This window comes from Myzus persicae, unplaced genomic scaffold (assembly GCF_001856785.1).
Source record: "Myzus persicae strain clone G006 unplaced genomic scaffold, MPER_G0061.0, whole genome shotgun sequence".
Classification (NCBI taxonomy): domain Eukaryota; kingdom Metazoa; phylum Arthropoda; class Insecta; order Hemiptera; family Aphididae; genus Myzus; species Myzus persicae.
The window spans coordinates 88,529-112,778 of record NW_019103766.1 but is presented as its reverse complement, the minus strand read 5'-3'; the positions used below and the strand labels follow the sequence as shown (position 1 = coordinate 112,778).

The 24,250-nt window shown below is 26.2% G+C and overlaps 3 protein-coding genes across 4 annotated transcripts; 1 reads left to right on the top strand and 2 right to left on the bottom strand.

Moving 5' to 3' along the window:
• Positions 1 to 722: 722 nt before the first annotated feature.
• On the bottom strand, positions 723 to 6,700 carry LOC111035235. The gene is made up of 7 exons (XM_022316769.1): positions 6,458 to 6,700; positions 6,027 to 6,142; positions 5,892 to 5,950; positions 3,863 to 3,951; positions 1,129 to 1,305; positions 986 to 1,064; positions 723 to 919 (listed from the first exon to the last, which is right to left on the bottom strand). Exons 4-7 carry the CDS (start codon positions 3,930 to 3,932, stop codon positions 898 to 900), a joined length of 348 nt encoding a protein of 115 aa, XP_022172461.1. The 5' UTR covers positions 3,933 to 3,951; positions 5,892 to 5,950; positions 6,027 to 6,142; positions 6,458 to 6,700; the 3' UTR covers positions 723 to 897.
• A 504-nt stretch (positions 6,701 to 7,204) lies between these two features.
• On the bottom strand, positions 7,205 to 13,597 carry LOC111035233 (ABC transporter G family member 23-like). The gene is made up of 8 exons (XM_022316767.1): positions 12,357 to 13,597; positions 12,048 to 12,207; positions 11,698 to 11,852; positions 11,499 to 11,606; positions 11,345 to 11,438; positions 11,130 to 11,261; positions 10,365 to 10,415; positions 7,205 to 8,105 (listed from the first exon to the last, which is right to left on the bottom strand). The coding sequence occupies exons 1-8, from the start codon at positions 12,548 to 12,550 to the stop codon at positions 7,986 to 7,988; spliced, it is 1,014 nt and encodes a 337-aa protein (XP_022172459.1). The 5' UTR covers positions 12,551 to 13,597; the 3' UTR covers positions 7,205 to 7,985.
• A 2,233-nt stretch (positions 13,598 to 15,830) lies between these two features.
• On the top strand, positions 15,831 to 23,882 carry LOC111035236 (carbonic anhydrase 7-like). 2 transcript variants are annotated; one of them, XM_022316771.1, is made up of 7 exons: positions 15,831 to 16,042; positions 18,130 to 18,200; positions 19,806 to 19,982; positions 20,049 to 20,193; positions 21,824 to 21,929; positions 23,300 to 23,530; positions 23,603 to 23,882. In XM_022316771.1, exons 1-7 carry the CDS (start codon positions 16,026 to 16,028, stop codon positions 23,708 to 23,710), a joined length of 855 nt encoding a protein of 284 aa, XP_022172463.1. In that variant the 5' UTR covers positions 15,831 to 16,025; the 3' UTR covers positions 23,711 to 23,882. The 2 variants fall into 2 exon arrangements, with proteins under 2 accessions (XP_022172463.1, XP_022172464.1); XM_022316772.1 differs by lacking the exon at positions 15,831 to 16,042 and adding an exon at positions 17,484 to 17,603.
• Positions 23,883 to 24,250: the final 368 nt, after the last annotated feature.

Sequence of the window (24,250 nt, the reverse complement as noted above, 5' to 3'; positions counted from 1 at the left end):
ATCCATAAAAAAAAAGTTATGTCATTTGTCAGGTCTTCCTGCTACACCCCAATACGTAATATTTGGCGGGTTCTTTTTCCCGAAATTCAAAAATTTTTCCAAAACTGATATACCCTTCCCCCCATTGTTCATTTTCACCAATTTAAAAAAAAGTTGGATCCCATTTTTCCACAAACATTTTTTTTGAACTAAAATTATGTCTATTTTCCTACAAATATTAAAATATTTAGCAGATGTTTTTATAAAAAAAAACCAATTATATTCATGTGGCTCAATATTGTGAAACAAATTCAAACAATTATTTATTTGTTGTAAAATAAGAAGTATTTATATATTTCAAAACAATATAAAGACTACCAAGCAAAAAAAAGGAGTGAAGTAATCGACAATTCAATTATTAAAAATTATTGAACTTTTTCTAAGTAATACAAAAAATAAAATAATTATTCAACTGTCTAATATTTTCTTTAAACAGGTATTCAGTTGTTGCTGAAATGTCGTAGAACTAAAACACAAAATATAGGTACATTTTAACATCTTATTTTATTCGTATTCAACATTATTATTTTTTCTTAATTTCTATTATTGGAGAAAAATGGAAAATGGTCAAGATTTTTTTCCGTGAAAAGTGGTCAGTAGAGTAAAATGGTATGCTCTGCTCAGAATAAAAAATAAAAAAATATTTATCAGATTTATAAAATTGTATAGTTTATTTTGTCTCTTAACTTTAAAATGAATGTTGTAAATGAAATGAGTATCCAAAAAATAATAAAAATTTCTGAGTAAGGAATAAGTTCTGTATTGAATTCACGTCCTCGGATTAATATAGCTTGGACTGCTTTAATGGCAATAGGTAATGGCATTAATTTTGAAAACACTTGCAAAACTAATGCTGTATTATCTAATGGCCAAAAAAGACCTAAAATCATTCGAAAATATTATTAAATGAATAATAATTACATTTATCAAACATTTACCACTCAACATTATATTTACTAAGTACACCATCAGTGTTGTATAAAATGATTTGATTGAACTGCTAGCAAACAAACCAATCAATAAACCTGCTTGTTAAAAAAAAAGGATAGAAGTAGATAAATGTATTATAAACCTCTAAATTATAATTACCAATGCTCATTCCACAGGTACCGATGGCAATATTTAATTGGATAATTAGTAACAAGGAACTTTCCCAGCTAATATATAGCACAAAATCAGCCAAAAGAAAGAAAGAAAATGCTTGAACTATTGAAAATATTATTTGTATAGTAAGAAAGCTCAAAACAATTTCAAAAATTGTCACTCCTGTAATTCAAATTAAAAAAATTATTACCAATTGGAAACGAATGATCTAGAATCTAGACTCTACCTTCTGGTTAATAATATCCGAAAAAGAATAAAAGGAAAATATAAAGGAAGTAAAAAAGTTCAGGAGCAAACATGTTCTTAGTCATACTATACATTTAAAAAAAGGTAAAATAAAATTTATCCTCTAAAAATATAATTTGGGATTATATTATAGTGTCATTTCACCAGACCTATTAAACAGTATTTATATGTGTATTAAAAATTGAGTGAAAATAATAGTCTAAATATGTTGAAAATTTCGTGGAGCATAGAAAATAATAATACACTCAATGATGAAAAAGTTAACGGTTAATAATTTTTGAATGACTACAAAATAACTGAAGTAATTTTAGGAAAGTTTTCTTTTTTTTTTTTTGTATTCATATCCAGTTTTGTCAAACGTCAACTTAAAATGTTGGGTAGTAGGTAAAACATTTTTATTTTCGATATGTATTATTTATGTTATATTATATTATTATTACATATAATATTCGATATTTTTGAATTGCTGCAACTTTAAGAACAATTTATGAATTGAGTGAGTCACCAAAAATAATAAACTTGAGATGGATCAATTAAAATAACGCTAAGAACATTAAGCTATTAGTTGACAGTCAATAAACAATATATTGGGCTGTAAACGTTTAGAGTGATCATGGAGAAAATATTAATTAAACTGAGTTAAAAAGTTCATTAATTTTTCATTAGTTACTACTTGGGTCATAAATATTGTAATTGTGTAACTTTCAATTTTTTTAAAAATTATAACTAATATATTATTAAAAATACATACTACATTCTTATTATTTTATGTTTTAGATAATTAGACCTTTGTGTCAACCAAATTATTAGATCAAGGCATATTTATTTGTTTATAGTTTATACATTATGTACCTATTTAATATAATTGTATACAAACAGTAGTGATTAAACAAAAAAAATATTAAATATTTAGTTTTAACTACCTACAGTTACAGATATGTAGGTATAAGCATGATTGAAACTTAATATATATTTTTTTAAATTAACTGGAAAGAACTAAATTGTTACAATTGATTATTTCACTAGTTAAGTGATTAAGCTAATTAGAGAATTAACTAACCAGTTAAGCTAAAAAGTTTGGAAAAATTACTTTTTAACTTAGTATTAACTTTAAGTTGTACCTTTGATAATTACGTAGGTATTATGATTGCTGTACCTATTGGGGGACTAAACCAGTCACTGTGTTTATGAAATATATGTTTCTGTATTGATGTTTCTACAATTTATACTGTTATGTACTTTAATTTTAAGATTATACTAGGTAGTTATCTGAAATTTGTATTGGGCTCGTCCCGTTTCATAAAAATAAATAAATAAATAAAAAATTACGAAGTAGTATATTACACTATTAGTGCATGGATTAATTTTATAAATATACTAAACTTGTAGTGATTCCTGACATTTAGATCCATTTTTAACACAATATAAATTCATCTCAGTTGCTTAAGTTGCGTTGTTCAAAGATAATCAGGCAGTGTATACATGCCGGTGCTCTAATTGTGAATTGTAAAGATCTGATTGTGTACCTACTTTATACATTAATTAGCTATCATACTATGTTATTATATTTTATAAATTTATGATTTAAATAAAGTTCTATAGCAATATGTTGAAAATAGTTAAATGAGTTTTATTTCAAACCAAATTTTGTTTTCATATTATTATCTAAGTATGTCCTGTTATTCACTGTTTAAGTTATGTTTTGTACTCAGCTCTTTAAACAGATATAACGAATAAATAATTTCTAAACAGTTTTTATTTAAATAATTGATTACGATTTCAAGACTTTATGGTTATTCCTTTTTGATTATTTGTACAACAGAAAAAAATCTATTTTGTTCAAAACTTGTGTTGCTTAAATATTCCCATTTCTTCAATATTTTTATTTTTATTTCCTGAATTCTTTAGGAAAGTACTAGGAATTTTTACTTCTAACCCCTTAAAATAACCAATAATTACCAAAATGTACTACCATTTAAACCACCCTTAAAGTTGACATTTGAAGAATTTTTTCTGTTCGAAAACGTAACGACAGAGACAAAAAATACATATCATTCATTGCAAACAAATAATTTCAGCGGTTGCTCAGAAATCAGAATCTAAAATGCAAATTATATTACAAAAGTGGCTTGAGTATAATACACACAGATTGATAAATTATTTGATTGATTGTTAAATGTATTAGTACCTTTTATATCTTAGGAATATTAAAAAAAATCATGATATTTTCTTTTGAAATTCAATTTTCATGTGTTATTATTATTATTATTGATTATTAGTAAATGTTTTGTAGAATAATATAATAATAATAAATTATTATTCAAAAATGAGTATGGACTACTTGAGTTTGGAGGCTTATTATTATGTGACTTTTAGATATTATTATTAATCTTATAACATTTTTTTTCGGGTATTATTACTCAGGTACAGGTTAAATCTCAGTATACCAATAATGCGTTTTAATCTCAACTACCTGCAATTAAACTTCTTGCCAAGTATCCATTTTGAATTTCACTTTGCAATAACAACGCAAAGTAGAACATTGCTGACGAAAATATAGCGCTAAATTAATCATAATTAAAAAGTAGTAATAGTAAAATAAAATAAGTATTTAAAAAAATACATATATCTTGTATACAAAAAAAAGATATTAATATAACTATATAACTTATTATTATCAGTAATTTCAAAGAATTTTAAATCCACGGACAGGAACATTTTTATGCTTAATAGTAATAATAAAAGCTATTGTGGGGGACGAGGTGACCGAGTGGTCTGACTCTCAGCCGGTCGCGGTTCGATCCTCGGCCACCGGGCGGCATTTTTCTCCGGACAAGTCGCGGTGACCGGAGAGCAAGTGCTGCCATCCCCCACCCCCGGGGCATGGCAGAAACCTACGGGTGCCCCATTCGAAATTCTGCCAAAACAAACACACACGTGTTCCCCCTACCGTTCCAAAAACCTACAAACCATCAATACAAAAACCTCTACAGTACCTACTAATAGCTAATGGCCACAGTTGCCGGGCTCAGGATCAATTAAAAAAAAAAAAAAAAAAAGCTATTGTTAGGTGATATAACAGCAGTCCTATATAAGAGTATAATAGTTTCTGTGGAATAGAAAAAGGAGGAAATAAAAAGTATTTATCAATTATTTATACGGAAAGATTAAAATATTCATACTTTTCTTATTTATTATTAAAAAAATATAAATATATACACTTTAGTTGTTATATGTAAATTAAAAATTTTTAAATAAATATTATTCTAATTTATAACTACGAGTATAGCCATTTATGTGCTTATGGTATATGGCCCGTACATATTGGGTGCCTAAAGAAGTCACTCTAATGGATGTCTTAAATTTGAATTCAATGATATCAAATCATTGTATACGAAAAACGATTCTGAGCGAAGACAATCTTTCAGTCTTTATATTAATAAGTATATTTTATGATATTATTATAAGTAATTTATTTTAATATTAGGCATTAGTATTACAGTAAGTTAAATTTGTTTTTTCCTAAAACATTGCATTTGAAAATGTCACTGTGTACATAAATTATAATAATATATTTTAAAAGTTTCAAGTAAGTACTCATAAGAATAATATTTTTTAAATTACAAAAAAACAAATAAAATCGTTATTCTTCGTTTATATATCTAATTTTATCCAAGTTTGAACTTAAAATGTGTGTAAAAAAACTGTTTTATATATTTTTCAGATTTTTTAGTTACAGTATGAACTATTTACGTAGAAACTTGATTTTCAGTCTTTAGCTATATAAATTGAACATTTCATACATTTTTAAATACAACTCAATTTGTACATTTTCAATTTGAATTTAGTATTTGAACTTCAGACACTCATAAAATTATTGTGGTTTTACACTCAACTTTTTTTTAATTTACACTAACAAAAACTTACGAGAAGCTTTGTATTACATTTTTAAGTTTTTTGACTGAGCAAAAATTTTTTATTGATATTAATTTAAAAAAAAATCTTATTATAATCGAAAATTTCATACGCCAAATAGATCAAAATACATATGAGTCAGAAAATTTTGAAAACCTTATGGTGTATAAAAAATGTTTAAACAAATATTCAGTGAAAATGTCATGTATATACGTAAATATTTTTTAAAAAACCGATTTAGCGTGAGAATTCCCGGTTTTCCTAATTTTTTTTGTTTTTCATGACGCTTTTGGAAATTACTGAAAATTATTTTGACTTACTGTATATACCAACTAGATTCACTTTACCGTCGGAAAAGGTACTGAAATCAAACATCGAAGTATTATTTCGACTATAATCATCGAGTACACAAATACAGACACCCACAAAAAAACACATCATTGTAAAATCAATACATTCATAACACTCTGTTCATAATCTAAATGTACTCTGGGCCCCCTGGTATATTTACAACCCCACTTAAATACTTCTGTTGGTTGTTACTATTCTTATTGATGGTTTAACTATAATTATTAATCACAAATTACCATGATATTATTGTGGATGCTGTATTTTCAGTGAGATTTAAATTTCTGTATTCATGTATCTAAAAACGCATAAATATAATATGTATAATGTATACACAATTTGAAATACATTTTTATTAATTTAAATATACTAACCTTAAATGGGATATCGGCATATTTTGTGGACAGATTGTACTGACTGTAAATGTCAATTAGATGTAGTTTATGGGCTTTTAATATATTTTGTTTAAGATGCTTCCCAAATTCAATACCTATGAAAATCAGGAACAATTGGATTTGATTAGTGAGATAATCTTAGTGACAATGATGTTTGTTTAGGTATAAGTTACATGACATGTCTATTTCAATATTTATATTAGATTTTAAGAGTTCATCACGTTCATTCGTCAAGCTTTGTGTTATACTATTAATTATTGCTATTGTGTAGTTTTTAGGCACTTTCATAAGTCCTAGTGTTGATCCTCTTGTTATAGAATTTTTACACAACAATTCAGAATCACAATAATTCTGTCATCACACATGATTTTAAAATACGTGTTTTAATGAACCATTTTCTTTTTACTTACTACTTTTACATTGTTTCGATTCAAAATATATAAGAAATGACACGAGAAGTAAGTACACTTTTCAATGTGTTTACATGGATCATAAACGCATTCAGTTTCTTGGTTATAAACTGCAATAGGTATGGATTTAGGATATTGTCCATAATAGATGCAATGTAAGTATACTTGAAGTATAGGCATCACGCATAACAACATAAATATCCTAAATTTGACATCAATGTATTTTTATAATATTGAAATGAATTATTAATTATTAGTTGTTAGTTATTAGTCATTTACTTACTAATAATTAGTGACGAGATTAAAAAAAATGTATTATATACAATATTATATAGGTACTACATGATTAAAAAAATACTTAAAAATAGCTGCTCGGTCAATATTGGGTGACCTTCTCTCTTTACTCTCCTCGGCGCAGCATAGTGTTGTACTATTATAACAGCTAAATCTAACTATAGTTTGAAATTGGAAATTATAAACCATTTTAAAAACGATTCTGAGTAGGTATAGGTACATTTCGGGTTATTACACATTTGATACTTTGAAACTAAACCAGTCATGATCGTGATTCATGAATATACATAGTAAATTATATAAAGTTAAAATACGAAACTATGAATGAAATGAACAATTATATAGATATCTATATAAAAATATATACTGAGTATATAGATTTATATATATATATATATATAGATTAGGAGTCACAGAATGATAATCCGTGGTCGAAATTTATCTGCCCCACACACAAGAAATTAATTTTCTTAATTATTATGTCACATTATTGTTGATGATTTAAATGAGGTTTTCTTTTAAATGTATTCTATTTTTTGATTTTGCATTTACTTTTTTAGAATAACATGTAGGTACATTAGATTGTGATAGCCACAGAAAACTTCTTGGATTCCTAAAGTGATCCTCCAAAAACCTTAATTGGTGATCCTTGATATAGATGCACGTATAATGTGCAAGGTGACAGAGTGTATCAGAATGACCGGTCAAATGAAAAACGCAAACTAATAGTCAAACGTATGAAAAAAATTATGAAAATTAAAAAAAACAGAACTGATGAGGGTGATGGGAACTTGTCAGTCGTCTCGCGTTGACTTCATGGTTAGGTAGTGGCAGTGGCTAAAAATGAAAATTAATGAAAATTGATGATTTATACTTTATAGGGAAATAAATTGGAATAGTCAGTATGGTACACCTCAATAAGTTTGTTCATAAGTTTCCCAAAAAATATCTGACGATTAACGCTTAAACTCTATACTATTGTAGAGTACAATTTATGTCGAATCCCCAATCTATCGATATGCACCCGTAGTATACTACCAAAAAAACATATTTTCTGTCAAACAAACATAGTTTCTTAATTATTCTACTAGTTAATAACCTAAATGTAGTTACTACCTGTTTTGTCTACTGACTATTTGTTAATTATACGGATAACCGTGTAAAAAAATATTTTGAGGGGCATATCGCATATGCGATATTCTACGAGTTTGAGATCCTCTTAATTTTTACATTTTTAATTATTATCTAAAATTACGTACCAAATATTAGTAGTTAAAAACTTTATATTTTGAATAATAATGGTTTTGAACTTCCAAACATTTGATCTTGGAACGATTTTCTCACAAATACTTAACTGAAAAAAAAGATCTATAGTCATTAGTCATTACTAATGACATGTGTATTCATGTTTAAGATTAAGACGATATATTTCAGAGTCGAGTTTAGTGGATGAAAAATGTTAACTATATATATGTAATATATAAATAAATAATAAACATTTATTCATTTACTCAAGGTGAATCAAGTCAATTCATTCTATAGTCAACATAAATATTAACAGATTAGTATAAATAAATTCTTATTATTTAAAATCTAGTAAGTTAAGTGATAACTATCTACACTAATATATAAGAAGAAAAATTGTTTGTTCGTTTATTCGGGGTAATTTCTGAAATTACTTAACTCATAGCAAACACAAAATTACCATCCGAAATTTAACCTACCCCAAGGATCTATATGTTATATTTTATCTCAATAAGTGGCCCTAAATTTTGTAAACTATAAATTTTAAATTTTGTACAGAAATTATAGAATTACAAATAATAAATAACAATATATTTTTGTTTATTATAGGGTAGTAATTGGTTAGAAAAAATAAAATAGTCATTATGATCGAATATAGTGTTAGTCGTTATAGACCTACATTTTATAATTGGTTAAAACCATCAAAATTAGCTACTGTAAAAAACTTAAAAATCATTAATGGATATTAAGATGGGATGAATTGATGTTAAATATTAATAATAATATTAATATTATACGTAGTTATAATAACGATAAATAAGCTGTTTTAACTTTGTAACTTTAGAGTGAAAAATTATACACTTACGTACGCTGTACGCATCTCACGGGGTCTGTAAAATATAATAATGATATAACCTGATTATCAGGTCCCGATAATATACTGCTTGCATAATCACAATCGAGAGTCTCACGGGCAACGGATGGCTATAAATCTATAATATAATATAGTGTCTTGACTAACTCAGTTACTGATTAAGTAGAGCCTAAACAATGATGGTTTGAGACTCGAGGCTTGTAATTTTAACGGTACCTTCGTACCACTCTGCAAGTATGCACTAAGAAAGCATTTTCCAATAATTTTAAGTGGTTCCTGCACAAGTATTTTGAGATTCAAGATGGCTGATGAAAGTTGTTAAGTTTTGAACAACATAACACAGAATATTAAATAACGAATTAAAAAGGTTTGAATCATATAGAGCAATTTTTAACGAAGTCAGCTAGTATAATATATTTTTTATTATCTAAGGAAAAAACATAAAAATATAATGTGAATATGGATAAAATATTTTAATTACTTAAGTTTGAATTGATAATATTAATTCAAGTTTTATTTATTGAAAAAATTAAAAATGTTGATAGTTACCTACAGTAATTTTTAACGAAAACTTATAATTAGTTATAATGACTTATAGTTATATTATGCAAGATGCATGTTATCCTCTATTATTGTGTATGGATTATGGATTAATTCTGATTTATTATTACCTAAGTATTATTATTCAGATCTAGAAACAAGAACTCATATTACTCTACATAATATATATAGTAATACATAATACATAATATAATTATGGTCGAAGTAAAATTATATAATGTCATAAAGTCAAAATCTATGTGGATATGCAGTTTCAGTCTTATGTGTAATTGTGTATTCTACTATTCTCAAAGAAAATATAAACATTTAAGAACATGTAATTCTATTAAAATATTGAATGATACTGTATAGTTAAAAATATTTGTATATGTATTTTAATTTTAAAGTAAGTATAAATAATTTATTTTTAAAACGTATAATTTAATAGGACGTTTGAAAAATCATAATATTGATGTAACAAGGCTTTCAAGTTACTAATTTCAGATTAAATTATGCCTATTAATGTCATGGAAATAAATCTTCAGATTCCAGTTGACTATAAAATATTATTGTAGTTTTGTTTTTGTATAACATAAATGTCATGAATATAGTCTATAAATAAAGTTACAGCACATATTAAGTTATCTGTAATTGTCATTCAGTCATTATTGCACTAAACAATCTTTGTACAACTGTTTTTGTTCATATCAGTTGTAAATAATTCTGTTAATATTTGTATAAGTAAATGACGTAATCGTTTTAAAAAGTTTGGTTGATAATGTGGTTGAAATGTTTCAACTTTAAACAATTCTTAATTTTGTCACACATTTTTTAGTTAAAAGTAAAAAAATAAATAATCTAAATGCTACTAGCTTCACATAAATTGTATGCTAGTAAAGTCTACCTAGATTATAGTAACAAGGTTATTCATTTTCGTTTAAGTAACAGCATTACCTTTTTATTTCGCGGTGTCTCAGATTGATTTGAATTGATCGAATCGTTTTTCTAAATTTAAATTGAACAATTAATATTGTAATTTACTTTCTTTCAATGCACGTATATAAATAGATAATTTGTAATGTTAAAACTGCATTATCGTTAGGGTCCGAAAGTCACTAAAAATTACTAAAATATGCTAAACTTTTATATCCTTTAAGATAAAAATACATGCAACTCATTTTTTTTTCTAATTTAAATTTATCGACATTTATTCTACGCAGTGTTTAGTAGGTACTCTTCTTGTTCGCTCAGGATAACTATTGCATGAAAATGAAACAAAAAATATTATCCTAAAATACCAATTTATAGAACATTCAATCAGTAGATGATATAACTTTGAAACAAAACAATATGACTAAAAAAAAAAAAAACCACAGCCATCATTATAATTCATTTTTTTTAACATTCTTTTATCTTCACTCAGAAACTATATTAATTGTAAGAAAATATAATTTACAAGGTTGTTAATGTTTGGTAAAGCATATTACAATTATTTGATGGAAATCGAAATATTGATTTAATTATTTATTTTAAAATCAGTTATATATAATATTATTAATTTCTTAATTGCAATTTAAAAAGTCTAAATATAGAAATAGGTAGGTATGTATTTTGAACTAAAACATATGTAAATTCATACATTTCTGGACCCTAGTGATAATATACAATATAGAAACAGCAGTAGGTAGGTTTAAGTAGATAATATAATATGTTGTGTACATCAAAATTATTAAACATTAAACTGGTGTATAGGTCTTTTATGATTAAATCTAGAGACTTATTTGGATTTGTTTGAAGTAATTCCTCTACTTTTCTTTCAAATATAATTTTTCCATTTTTCAGATATGCTATCTAAAATATACACAATTACCTATAATTATATTGTTACAAAATAACTTAATTTTAATCGTTTATCAAATCATATTAATTCGAACCTTTGTTGCTAAAAATGCTTCCTCAATATTATTGGTGGCTACAACAACTGTTGGTTTCCAAGTAGTAATCATGTGATGCAAATATCTCCAAATTCTGAAATGAGAACAAATCTTTATGTCAAGTTAAAATTTTTAAAGAATGAAATATAGGTACTGATTTTTTTTCAAAATGTCAAGTCCAACAGTAGGCTCGTCTAGCACTACTAATCGAGGTCTGTGGAATACTGCTATTAAAAATGATATCATTCTTTTTTCACTGAAACTAATTTTTTTTTGCAATATAATAGTTACATTTTATCATATAATATAAATTGTTAAAATTAATTTAATACTGGTTGGTGGTTGGTACATACCTTAATTTTTGAATAGTGGAATTAATTGGGGGTAGGGTAAAAATGTCTTTATAATAGCTTATCCTCCACAGAATAAATTTGTAATTAATATTATATAAGTTACCAAAATATGCAAACAATTCTAGAACTGACATGTTTTTGTACAAACAAAATTGCTAGAAAAAAATTCGTTAGTAACTTGTATATTTTATCAATGGATTTTTCAATGGTAAAAATAAAATAAAATTAAGAATACAATTGTATTATTTGACACTGGTACATAATAATATTATGTACCTATTTATCATAAATATTATCTTCTTGCTGTAGTAAACTATAATTAAGTAGGTATAATAGGTATATTATAGTACCTGAGGCATATAACCAGTGTATTTAGTTAATGTTTTACTGCTTTTTGTTCTTGGTTTACCGCCAAGAACCCATATATGACCTTTGTCTATTTCATCTCCACCAACTAAACAAGAAAGCAGCATTGATTTACCGCTATTTATTTCACCAAGTATAGCACATCTTTAAAAAAGAAATTAACAAAAACATTTTATAAATTTTATTAAATCAAATATTAATTGTCGATTTGGAAGTTTAAATAGGAAAAATAATTGAATTGGGTTTATAACATTTCAAACGAAAACATGAGAAATATCAGAAAGATCAATTACATTTTACCACTGTGTGCAATTAAATTCACTCCATTGAAAATCCTTCGATGATTATGTGTTTTAAACACATTATTCAGTACTATAGAACATTTGGAAGGACTTTGAGATAAATATATTCTTGGTTTGAAACGACTTTCATGTACCATTGTATTGTTTATTGTAGACCAGCTGAAATAAAATATTTTACACTTCATAGAGGTATTTGTTAAAGGTATATTATAAAAGATTATTAAAAACGATTTTATTCAAGCGCAACATGCACACGCAGTGAATTGATGCTTACAATTTAAGAAAGTGAAACAGCGGAATTACGGCGATTGAATATCATGACATATGATTTATCAAATAATTAAATCAGAGTTAACTTTTGGGTAACTAGATTTTTTTAGAGTATCTCGGAAAATACTTATATATTTATAAACTCAGAGTAAGTATGAGGTATCATAAACATGAAAATGTCAAATAGTAGGGATATGGAGTAGGTACCTATTTTACTGGAGCAGTAGAGTGCGTAACTAATTGCCTTAGTAACCAAAGTTACTTTTTGAATAAAATAAAAAAATATTCACTTCATCAAAGAAAAAAATATTTGATGTTTTTCGCTTTTTTATAAGTCCTATATCTAGCTATATTTGAGTAAAAAAATGAAGCGTAATATTAACTATTGATTTTATAAAAACTCTTTAAACTGTGGTTATTTTAGGGGTCATTAATATAGGTAAATAGCGGTTTGTAAGTAAAATAATATTGATCCTACCATAGTTATGGCTAATTTCAATGAGTTAATTTCAACCAGTCAGTTGCATAATCAAGACAGCTTCTTACTTATAGTTTTGTATAGGTACTAATAATTAATAATCATGTGTCTTGATATAACAATCCAAGTTTAAGATAAATTGATGAGCTATTAGTTGGTTCTAAATAATAGATATATGTCCTTAATAATTATACATAAACAAATAAAATAAATTTAAAAATATTAAAATATTATAAGTTTCGATTGTTACTATAGTTTGAAATGGATAAACGATGTTTAAAAAAAACAATAGTAAATATAATTCGTATATAATCATTTGTGTAAGAAATCATGTGAATGCAGTACTTGCCATAGTCAAGGTTGAGTAAATTATTTGTTCGTATTATACGATTATACCTATCTACAAATGTTAGGTTAAGTATTATACGATATTTTGAATTGAAAAGACAATTATTGCTGTATAATTATAGCAGTAAAGAATTTTTTTGTGGAAGAAAAAAATAATTTAGGATAAGGAGGTAGGTTACCTGAAGTATACAGTTGTATACACATTTAAAAATAAAACAATAGATTATGATTAAATTTAGCTTGTAAGTTATAATAATTATTGTAGAAGTAGGTACATAACAATAAGAATTAAAACTTAAGAGGCCATTTTAATGTCTATTAAATTAATAATTATAATTGATCATATTATTAAATATTTATTAAAGAAGGAACTATATTACTTACCTTTCGTTTCTCACGTAAAATATTTCAAAAATACAAAACTAGTTGTACCTTATAAGTTATTGCACGTACCTATTAAAAACTATAAAAAGTTAGTTGGCACACGGGTAATATATTGATGTCTAAGAAATTAATAATAGAACACGCAATAAAAAATATGTTTAATACTTTCGCTTTGATATTAAAATATACCTAATCGGCACCTACTTATGTTGTACATATTATGCACATTTATTGGCTATTATATAATAAGTTACATTTAATTTAAATTAAAGTAATATTATTAAACATTATTGTAAAAACTCCCTTAGTGTAAATAACTATATAATCATATTTTAAGCTAATAACCTTCATGTTGATGCTATAACAATAAAATAAAATGAAAAAAAAAAAATAAATTACAGTCAGAAATTCAGAACAAATTGTTTGTTTTTCATCTCAGCATTAATTATCTATAGCCAATAACGTTTTGTGGCATCATTTTTTAGTCATTTAGCTATATAAGTGAGATAGGTAACATTAATAGTAAAAACATAAGCACCGATCTATTGATAGGTTACAATAGTCCATAATAATTATAAATACTTACATAACTTCCAGTGGCGTAGCCAGGAATTTTGTATGGGGGGGGGGGGGTGCACTATAGCGCTTCCTGGCTACACCTCTGATAACTTCTATGGACATACTATGTTCGAAAGAAGCATTGACATATAGTAGGTGGTAGGCGGAAAAAAAGCCCATGGAAAAAAGCCCAGAAAAATTCTAACGGAAAAAAAGCACATGGAAATAAAAGTCCATGTGAGTGCCATATTACTGTACTATTTTCTATATTAAAAATATTTCGTTGATTATAATCCAAAAAAACATAATACAATAATACTTAATACTACCTACATAATATAGACAACAAATAATAATAGTAACTAATGGACTAGTAGCTGATGTTCCTATGATAGTAAGTAGTAGTCCTACTTATTGCTTTTAGTGTTTGAGTTGTGGCTATTTTTATTATTATTATTTTGCTATAGAAACTGTATTTAGAGTCTAGCCTCTAGGACATAGAATCTATAGGCAACGTTAGGGATATAGTTTTTATTTTAAAATCATTTTCATTGAACTCGTTTTTTATTTTTAAATACATTTTTTAGATTGTTTATATAGGTTATCTTCTACATGAAAATGGAATTGCAATGGACAATAAATAAAAATATATTAGATACAATGAAAAGAAGTACATAATAAAGAGACCTCGGAGTACTGTATAGTGAATAATATGTGAATATTTGATCAAAAAGTTTAATCGGAGTTCAATAAGTTGTGTTCAATAAGCTCAATTATGTCGACTGGAAATTAAGTTTATGATTTAATTTTTGAATGTAAGCAACTGTGGCTTTCGGATTTATCTAGAGCCTACAAAGTGACACCAAGAAAACTATATTCTGATTTTTTTTGATTGAACTATGTTTTATGTAGATGATGTTATTTTTTTATTTACATTTCATTGATGTCCTGTTCATTTTTATTTATTCTAGCAATAAGTCGTATTTTCCAAATAGCTTACTTGTACTTAATCTAGTTTCTTGTTATTACCCTTAGAATCTTAAAACAAGACTCCAAAATAAAGAACATTTTTAATGCACACTTACGAATGTGCTATTACACAATAGGTACTAGGTAGCTATTTAAAGTTTTATACTAATGATTTTGAAATATTAATAAGCTACCGCTGCAAGTGTACAACAAATTGAATGCTATAATTATTTACTACTAACACATTAAAATATTTATTGCATATTAAACTTGTTTGCATTACATGTACATAAGTCATACATACATAATATGTATGTCTGTGTTTGTGTATGATTAAGATATGTAGATACTAGTGGCGAATAAATATAAATTATTATATACCCACTAGTACCTAAAGATAGGTGGCATATTTAAAGTATCGTTTACTTATACGAGTTATACGTACACATTTTTTTTAATAAGAATCTTGAAAATAATATGTCGCATTAAGACTTAAGAGTGTAATTTATTAAAATCAATAATTCTAATCGTAGAACTTTTATTACAAAATGCTATTAGAAATGTGATTCAAAATAAAAATGATAACCATTAAATTACCATTATGGAATAATTTATGCAATACCAATAAGATAAAGAAGAATTAAATCATATTAATGATTATGTTAAATCTGTGAGTATTGAAATATATTATGATACTTTAACCGGGTGGTTTTGTGTTAGAGTGAATTTTTAAAAATTTATATTTGTTTGGGAAATTTAGCATAATGCTTTTGGGCTAACGATTCTCAAATATTGTAATGTGTTAGGGTGACCTTTTTTGCAGGTAAAAACGTAATTTTCCCAAATGTATGACGCCCACTATAACGATAAACGATTTATGGGTTAAATTATATTAATATTATTGGACTAAACATTAATTACAATTTATCTATGTTAAATACCTACCTACTAAATGACTCTCAAATACTATTATGAGAGTTGTGAATTAAATTTATTCAAGTGTAAAATAATAAGCAAATACAATAATCTTACATAATACAATCGTATATATTTATTAATGTAAAGTATTTTAAGTTTTTAAATCTTAAATATTATAAAAAAACTATACACTATTAATTAGTAGGTAATTACTTATTGCCTATTTGGCTATTTTTAATTTAAAAAGTTGTCAACTCTGATTTTATATAATATCGTGCTTACTTAGGTACTTATATTTGGATTAAGCAATTTTGAATTGTGTTTAATTACCAGTCGACAGTTGTAATATCCTTTTCATATCAGATTTGTAGAAGTTAACAAAATGCAAATTCGTTAGATATTAGAATAATGAAAAAGTTTTGTTTAGATATGGATCTTATTCATAAAAATTGTTGTACCTATTATCTATCAATATATTTTAATTAGCCAACAGAAATAACTGTTTTTAACGCGTTGTACCAAAGATCTTATGTAGATGCATCATTATTTTAGCAATTTTATATTAATGGATAGTAAAATGCTATCTTTAATGTATCGAAGTATTCCAAAAACATTCTTCTTCATTTCTGCTAAATATGAAATTAAAAAATATATGTTTTTATTTTAAAATAGTTATAAAATTTTAAAAAAAAATAGTGATCAAAAATTGTACAAAAAATATATTTGCAATCACAAAAAATCATGGGAAAATAATATTTAAAAACAATTTAATATAATTTTTTGAAATTATGAATAATATGGACACTTAGATGAATCACTATATACCTAGTACTAATTTTTAATAGTAACCGCACTTCATTTTCATATTTTTTTCGAAGGTATATGAATAACTTGTAGATGCAAATGCATTACCTACACTAAAATGTATCAGAATATATCTAGTTCTATGAAATATTTTATGACAGTCAATTTTTAAATGCGCCTCACTTTAAAATATATTATATGAAATTATTAGTTTGTTCAAAAATAAACACAGAGCTTTATAAAATTCGACGAATTTCATTTAATCATATTGCAACATTATTTAATCTGTGCAATTTGTATTCCTTTATGTCGTAATAAATCAAAGCTACTCAATTAAAAAACCCTCCTACCAAGTTTGGTCAATTTGTATAACCGGACATGTACAAACAGAATGACAGTTAAATAAACAGGACAAGTGTGACAATTGTTCAGTTGTGCAAAATAAAATGTATCGTTGACCCAATGCGGGTTTGAAATCTATTTCAACTTCAGCTAAGTTCTAAGAACGGGTAAGTAGTACTACACAGTTGTCAGAAAATATTTCTGCGGCTTATAATAATATAATATTTATATTAGAATTTAATGGATATTCTCTTTACCATAAATATTGTACAGACATATTAAGAAAAATATCTTGTTTTAGTTATATATTAAATTGTGCAAATAATAATTTGTAGTTATAGCTTTATATACAAAAAAAAAATGCTCGGAATTTGATTTATTTTTGTTGTATAAATAATATTAAAAATAATATTAAAATTGAAGCAGTAATTTTTATTTTGAACAGTTTACTTAGAGGTTCATACAATATATAATTTATTATTTTACGTTTAGTAAATTAAATAAAAAGGACCAACTTTACCACAACAAATACTTCGAGGTTAATATAACTGTACTACTATACAATAGAACGTTACTTCATTTCCTTATTTATTTCACAATCGAGGGGTTAGGGGAATATGATAATCAATAAATATTTTGATATTCGTTATGTGTTGTTCATTATGTCTTAAGTCATCATGATCGTTGTTACAGCCATCTAATGATTTGGACGTCTGCATTGTGGTTTATGTTTGCTGTTTTGGCGTCTTCAAAGTCTGACAGTGGTTAGTATTTAATTATTACTATCATTAAAATATTTATACTTAATACTATTTACGTTTAGAATATTAGATAATTCACAGTTTCATCTTTGATATTTTATAATAAATTTATTAATGAACGATCATTTTGTTATAAGCTTGAGTAATAAAATGTATTTAAATAAATTGACATGAATCAAAACTCAACAGTTTCCCTTGCATCTATATTACTTTAAGTGGTGAGTAGGTAATTAATTAGTTATGCATTTATTTTTATGATTGTAGAATATCGATAACTTCACGCCGAAGGGCTAAGAGAAACAAATAATTATTGTTATGGTGATGGTATCTTTTTATTCAAGTAGATATTATTTTCATTATTATGAATTTTTTATTGTTGTAATTTAATGAGTGCCATCTGTATATATAGTAGATATAAGACCTTATCTGAAGCGTAGGTACCTAGACACTTAGTGCGGTGTATAGCACTAGATATAAGTAAATAAAACTATAAATGTTTGATATGCCCCTTAAAAATATATATTTAATTAGTCCCAGTGGCGCAATTTCAATTGAAAAACTGTCAACAAACAATCAAACAAAATTATCAAAAATTATCAAAATCTGACATATCAACAAGGCGTAAGAGTTTTTAGTGATATATACACCTATCATCCCCCCTCCCCTAAATAGGTATCAGACAGTAGATAAGTGTATAGTTAAGATAGTAGCTTAAATATAAAATATAATTTTAAATTTTAATTATACATTTTATAACATTTCGGGAAATTAGAAAACCCAGCTCTGTCACTCTTAATTTTAAATAATAACTCCCAAATATTTCCTTAAGAATTAATGTATTTTAGATTTAACTAGATTTTAAGATAGCAAAATGTTTTTTGTAATTAATATTTTACATCTGTAGTAAAAAATATAATGTAATACAATTATATTGTCTTACATGATTCTTAATATTATACTTATACATCAATTATAATGGTCATTTGGCTTTGTAGTCATTTATCTGGATTGGATCTGAGTATCCGACGTCTTCGGTTACTATCCCCTCTAGCAGAGATAGACGGAATATCAAAGATATTATCGTTTATTTGAGAAAGAATTGTCTGGTCGATTGAAAATAATTAATAATATTAATTACCTATTAAATAATAAGTATTTCAGTGTATTGGTAAATTTAGTTTGTGCATACTACAATGTAATTATGGTATTCTTTGTAAATCGCTATAGAAACGTCAATAAAATAGCACTAGTACCTATATTATACATGTATAGTACCTATACAAGTATGGTAGTGTTTTTTTTTTAAATAAAGTACCTACTTATATACTTTATTTTATTCTTAGCATTACCTACACAAAAAAAATAATCAATTATTATTGAAGTATATTTTATGTGATATTGTAGAGGTAATTAATTTTTAACTATAGTGTACACTTATATAATATGTCAATAAGGTGTAGGTACGTTGTACCTATACTGGAGTATATAATATGTATATTTTCCACTGGTACACCTATATACCTATATACACTATATACCTAATATGATATTATCTCATGTAGCTATAGCCCAATATACTGTCTTTATAATATTGAATTATAATTTTAGAAATTGATTTGGATGACTGGCCATATGTTATTAAAGATCACGAGGGTATTAAATATCAGTCACCCGTGGATATAAATACAAAATACGCAAACAGGCGATATTTGCCATTTTTGCATTATTTTGGATATTTTGCATTTAACCGGGCAATAGTGGAAATTACTAATACTGGACACACAGGTATAAGAATTGAAATACTAATATTGCACTTGCATTGATGTATTATAGTAATATTTGGTCTAATAGTTAGCGTTAAACTTGCCAATAATTCCGATGACGTGCCGTTTATCACCGGGGGGCCACTATTCGATTGTAGATATGAGTTCGAACAGATGCATTTCCACTGGGGTAAAAATGATATGGGAAGTGAACATAAAGTCAACGGGCACAAGTAAGTAATAATTTGAAATGTAAAAGTTGAATATTTCTCTGTAACATTCTGTACAAAATAAAATAATTTCGGACTTCTAGGGTTGTTGCTTTTTAACATTTATTTTAAATTAAAAAAAATTGAATATTATTTAAATTTATTTAGGTGTCTTATAATATTATTATTTTTTAAAGAATATCTGTACGAGTCAATACATTTAAAATAGAAATATGTTCTATAACTTATATACAGTACCTAGCAGCAAGCCCGGAGAAGTTAATCGTAATTTTTAATTGAGTTAAGTTAATTTAATAGAAAACATTTTAAAATTTTAAAATTTAATAGTTATTCTATTTTTTTTACCCCGTTAAGTTTAAAGTTATATGGAAACCTATAGTTAACTTATTAAGTTAAGTTATTATTTTTTTTAAATTATGTATAGCCAGCTATACAGTTTAAAATAATACAAAGTAAATGTTTATGCAATTATAATTTAATTGTATTTACTATTTTATTATTTATAAGTTAGAGTATCTTAGATTTGATTAAAAGTAAATCGTTAGTTGTTAAGTTTACATAAATTAAAATCAAAATCAAAATTAACTTAACTTTAACTTTTTAACTAGTTTATGCCCAGGCTTGCGGCTAACAGTATACATATCTCAAATAATTTGTTTTTATGGTGATAATTTATCACTGATAAATAATAAGTATTTGTTACTTACTCCTTTTTTGTCAGTTTGATATAAAATTAAGTGATTCATTTAAGTGTCCACTAAATACTAACTTTAGTTAAGTATTTTAAGTATTAATGAGCTGAGTAGGTAGTGTACCAAAATTTTGCTGGGCACCCCTGAGCCACTCCCTTCCGTTCATCTAAACTTAATACATAAATACTTATAAGTTATACCTTAAAAAGAATAATCGTATATAACTTATAACTTACTTAACTTAAATTACCTATAACTTAAATTTAATAAAATTCAAAGTGTAATTTTATACCTATGTATCAAAATACTGTGGAAAATATTCTGCTCCAGAATATTAAATTAAAAACTCATGTTTTAAATCAAAAACCTTAACAAATGTTTAAAATAACAACAATAAAAATTTGAAAAAAAAAGTGTTTTGAGTATGCTGTTTTTTAACGACATAAAATTATGTAAAAAAAAATATTGTCAAACAAGTTTAAACTTGTCGAAATAATGAGTGTATACATTTAAATGGGTCAACTCCGTATATATATATATATGATAGTCTTATAAATTGAATTATTGATTTTTCTCAAATATATTCTGATAGTTGCAAAAAACATAACCTTTATTACCCACCTGTGAATAATATTCAATATAGTTTTTAGTATCGCACCGAAATAATCACAAAAGTTTATGCTTCCAAATACTCTTTAACTTATTAGTAATTACCTATACAGAAAAATAATTTTCAAATATATGATATATATATATTAGTTTTTTAATTTAATTAATTTAATTTAATGAATTAACCACTATAATTTACACGCATGTATTTGTTTGAACAAATTCTCATCATACCTTCTATGTTATTTTCCAATAACATATTCAAAACGATTGTATTAACAATGAATCCTTGAAAAAGAAAATGTTAATAGATTGTTTGTTTTTTCCGTTAGATATGCTATGGAAGTTCATATAGTACATTATAAAAAAGAGTATGGAAGTTTCAAAAACGCTCAAAGTTATAGCGATGGCGTTTGTGTCATCGGATTTTTTGGAGAAGTAATTCATTTTTAAATAAATATTTTATTGATCAGGAAGATCTTCAGAATATGTTAGTTGCAGTTGTAAAAAATAGCAAATATAATATATTATGCCGCCCGATCACATTAATAATGCTATTTGGCCGCGCTCCACTCCACACGCCAAAACAAGATATTATAACCAAAATAAAATATGCACTTGATATAGTTGGACACACATACACCCACATGTAGTAATCAATATTGTTTTATTTTTGTAATTATCTCAATGTTTCCTGTGAATTATATAACATTATGATATTATGTAGATAGGTACTATAAATTATATTATTTACCTGTCGCGTTATCGCATGCCACCGCGCCGGCTGCACGAAAATAATTTAATACGGCCGCCATCTTTTTCGTCACACGGTACAACGTGCAGTAGCACAGTGTTGCTAAATTTATAATATATCATTTGTTTTCCTCTAATAGTAAAAAGTATTGTTCCGTTTTACGACAACTGCTGTTCGAACTTCTACATCTCTACAGTACTACACATCCAGCTATTATGTTATTATTTCAAGTTTCTAGGTGTTAGTGGACGATCATTTCCTCAGCCCCCATTTATCGATTTTCACCAATTTTTTTTGCCAATATTTAGTACGTCATTTGTTTGATATTGGGTGCCCCGGAAAAATCAATTTCCCCATCGAGGGGCCAAGGAAACGGCTCCACGAAGTTAGCCGCCTAACGTGAATATTTTTGAACCAAATTTTGTCAACAATTTGTAAGTTATTTGTAAGTTCATGTAAGAACAAATTGGGAATTTGTAAGTTCAGCCGTTTTAAATTATTCACAAAAGCTTAAATCAAGGCTAACTTCTGCGAAATTTGGCCGTTTTATCATTCAAAGTTTTTAACCGAGCCAAAATTTCCAAGTATTTGTAAGTATTTGTAAGCAAAAATTTAAAATTTGGAAGTCATCCCTTCCTTAATTATTGTACCTACAATTTGGTACAAAAATATTCGCGTTAGGCGGCCAACTTCACGGAGCCGTTTCCTGGGCCCCTCAATGGGGAAGTTGATTTTTTCGGGGCACCCGATTTCAAACAAATTCTGACTGGGATCAAACAAATGACGTACTAAATATTGGCAAAAAAAATTCATGAAAATCGATATGTGAGGGGCTGAAGAAATGTATACGTTGTTAGTGGTCCAAATTAAGCATTTAATGTCGGGCGCGAGTACTAACATACACGATTGGATACTCCCGGCCGGTTCAATATATTATAATATACCTAATTGGGTTAGATATGCATTTATTTTTTACCTTTACTTTAAAAATTACCTGTACAACCCTAGAAAGGTCAATACCTACCAAATGTTAAGTTTTTTTTTATACTTATAGATATCATCAAAAGACAATCGAGATATGGCTAATTTTATTGCAGATTTAAAATACATAGTCCAACCAAAATCGTTGATTGTTAGAAGTTTTAAAGAAGAGTTCTCTTGGATAAAGAAAACCGCTTTAAAACAACATTACTTCACTTATCGCGGATCTCTAACAACTAAACCGTACACAGAATGTGTAATCTGGATAATTTTTACCAAACCCATTCATATATCTAGGAGACAAGTAAGATTGATATAATTATTTGAATAAATCAATAATGATATACTTTACTAAATATTCATTTAATTTTAATAGTTAATGCAATTCAGAGCGTTACATTCAAGCCATAACGGAGTATTAATAAACGAAAACGATAGACCTCTTCAACCATTTAATAATAGAACAATTATTTATGGATATTAAGCGTGTAAAACGTTATTTAATTTAACATCATTATTAGTACTAGCCACTAGGTACCTAGTTATTACATAGTATTATTAATAATATTTCTATCAAAGTTATTGTTTGAGTTTTGGTTTATGAATTATAAGATGTTATCAAAATTGAAATAAATGATTGTTCGTGAGTATTGAAATGTTTTGTTATGTTTATTAGGCCACTATAATAACTCTTAAGTCTTAATATAATATGTTTCTTATATTGAGTAATTACCTAAACGATGTAATAATTGATAAAGTGTACAATTGTATAGTTTTAATATACAGCGAGATATATTCTGTAAAGGAGACGTCTCACTCGTATTTGTTCGCCTCCGGCTTACAGACGTTCAGCATACCAAGTTTGAATTCGGCAGACCAATTTTATGTCGAAAGCATTTTTATGATTATTAATTGAATAATATTTAACGTAAAGGTAAGAACATTATTTAATGCAGTATACTAGATTTTTACGGTATTTTAATTTTTAAGCGAGTTATGAATACGCTGTGTAAAAATACTACAA

Bases quoted from the DNA above. Each gene is read 5' to 3' on its own strand.
- LOC111035235 (XM_022316769.1), bottom strand. From the start codon at position 3,932: ATGTTCTACTTTGCGTTGTTATTGCAAAGTGAAATTCAAAATGGATAC. The intron at 1,306-3,862 runs GTAGTTGAGATT...TTTGAATTACAG, and splicing joins GGCAAGAAGTTTAATTGCAG to GAGTGACAATTTTTGAAATT. The intron at 1,065-1,128 runs GTAATTATAATT...TTTAACAAGCAG, and splicing joins TACCTGTGGAATGAGCATTG to GTTTATTGATTGGTTTGTTT.
- LOC111035233 (XM_022316767.1), bottom strand. From the start codon at position 12,550: ATGAAGTGTAAAATATTTTATTTCAGCTGGTCTACAATAAACAATACA. The intron at 11,607-11,697 runs GTATGTACCAAC...AAAAAAAATTAG, and splicing joins TCCACTATTCAAAAATTAAG to TTTCAGTGAAAAAAGAATGA. The intron at 11,262-11,344 runs GTTCGAATTAAT...TGTATATTTTAG, and splicing joins AAGCATTTTTAGCAACAAAG to ATAGCATATCTGAAAAATGG.
- LOC111035236 (XM_022316771.1), top strand. The intron at 18,201-19,805 runs GTTAGTATTTAA...TTATAATTTTAG, and splicing joins GTCTTCAAAGTCTGACAGTG to AAATTGATTTGGATGACTGG. The intron at 20,194-21,823 runs GTAAGTAATAAT...TTTTTCCGTTAG, and splicing joins CATAAAGTCAACGGGCACAA to ATATGCTATGGAAGTTCATA.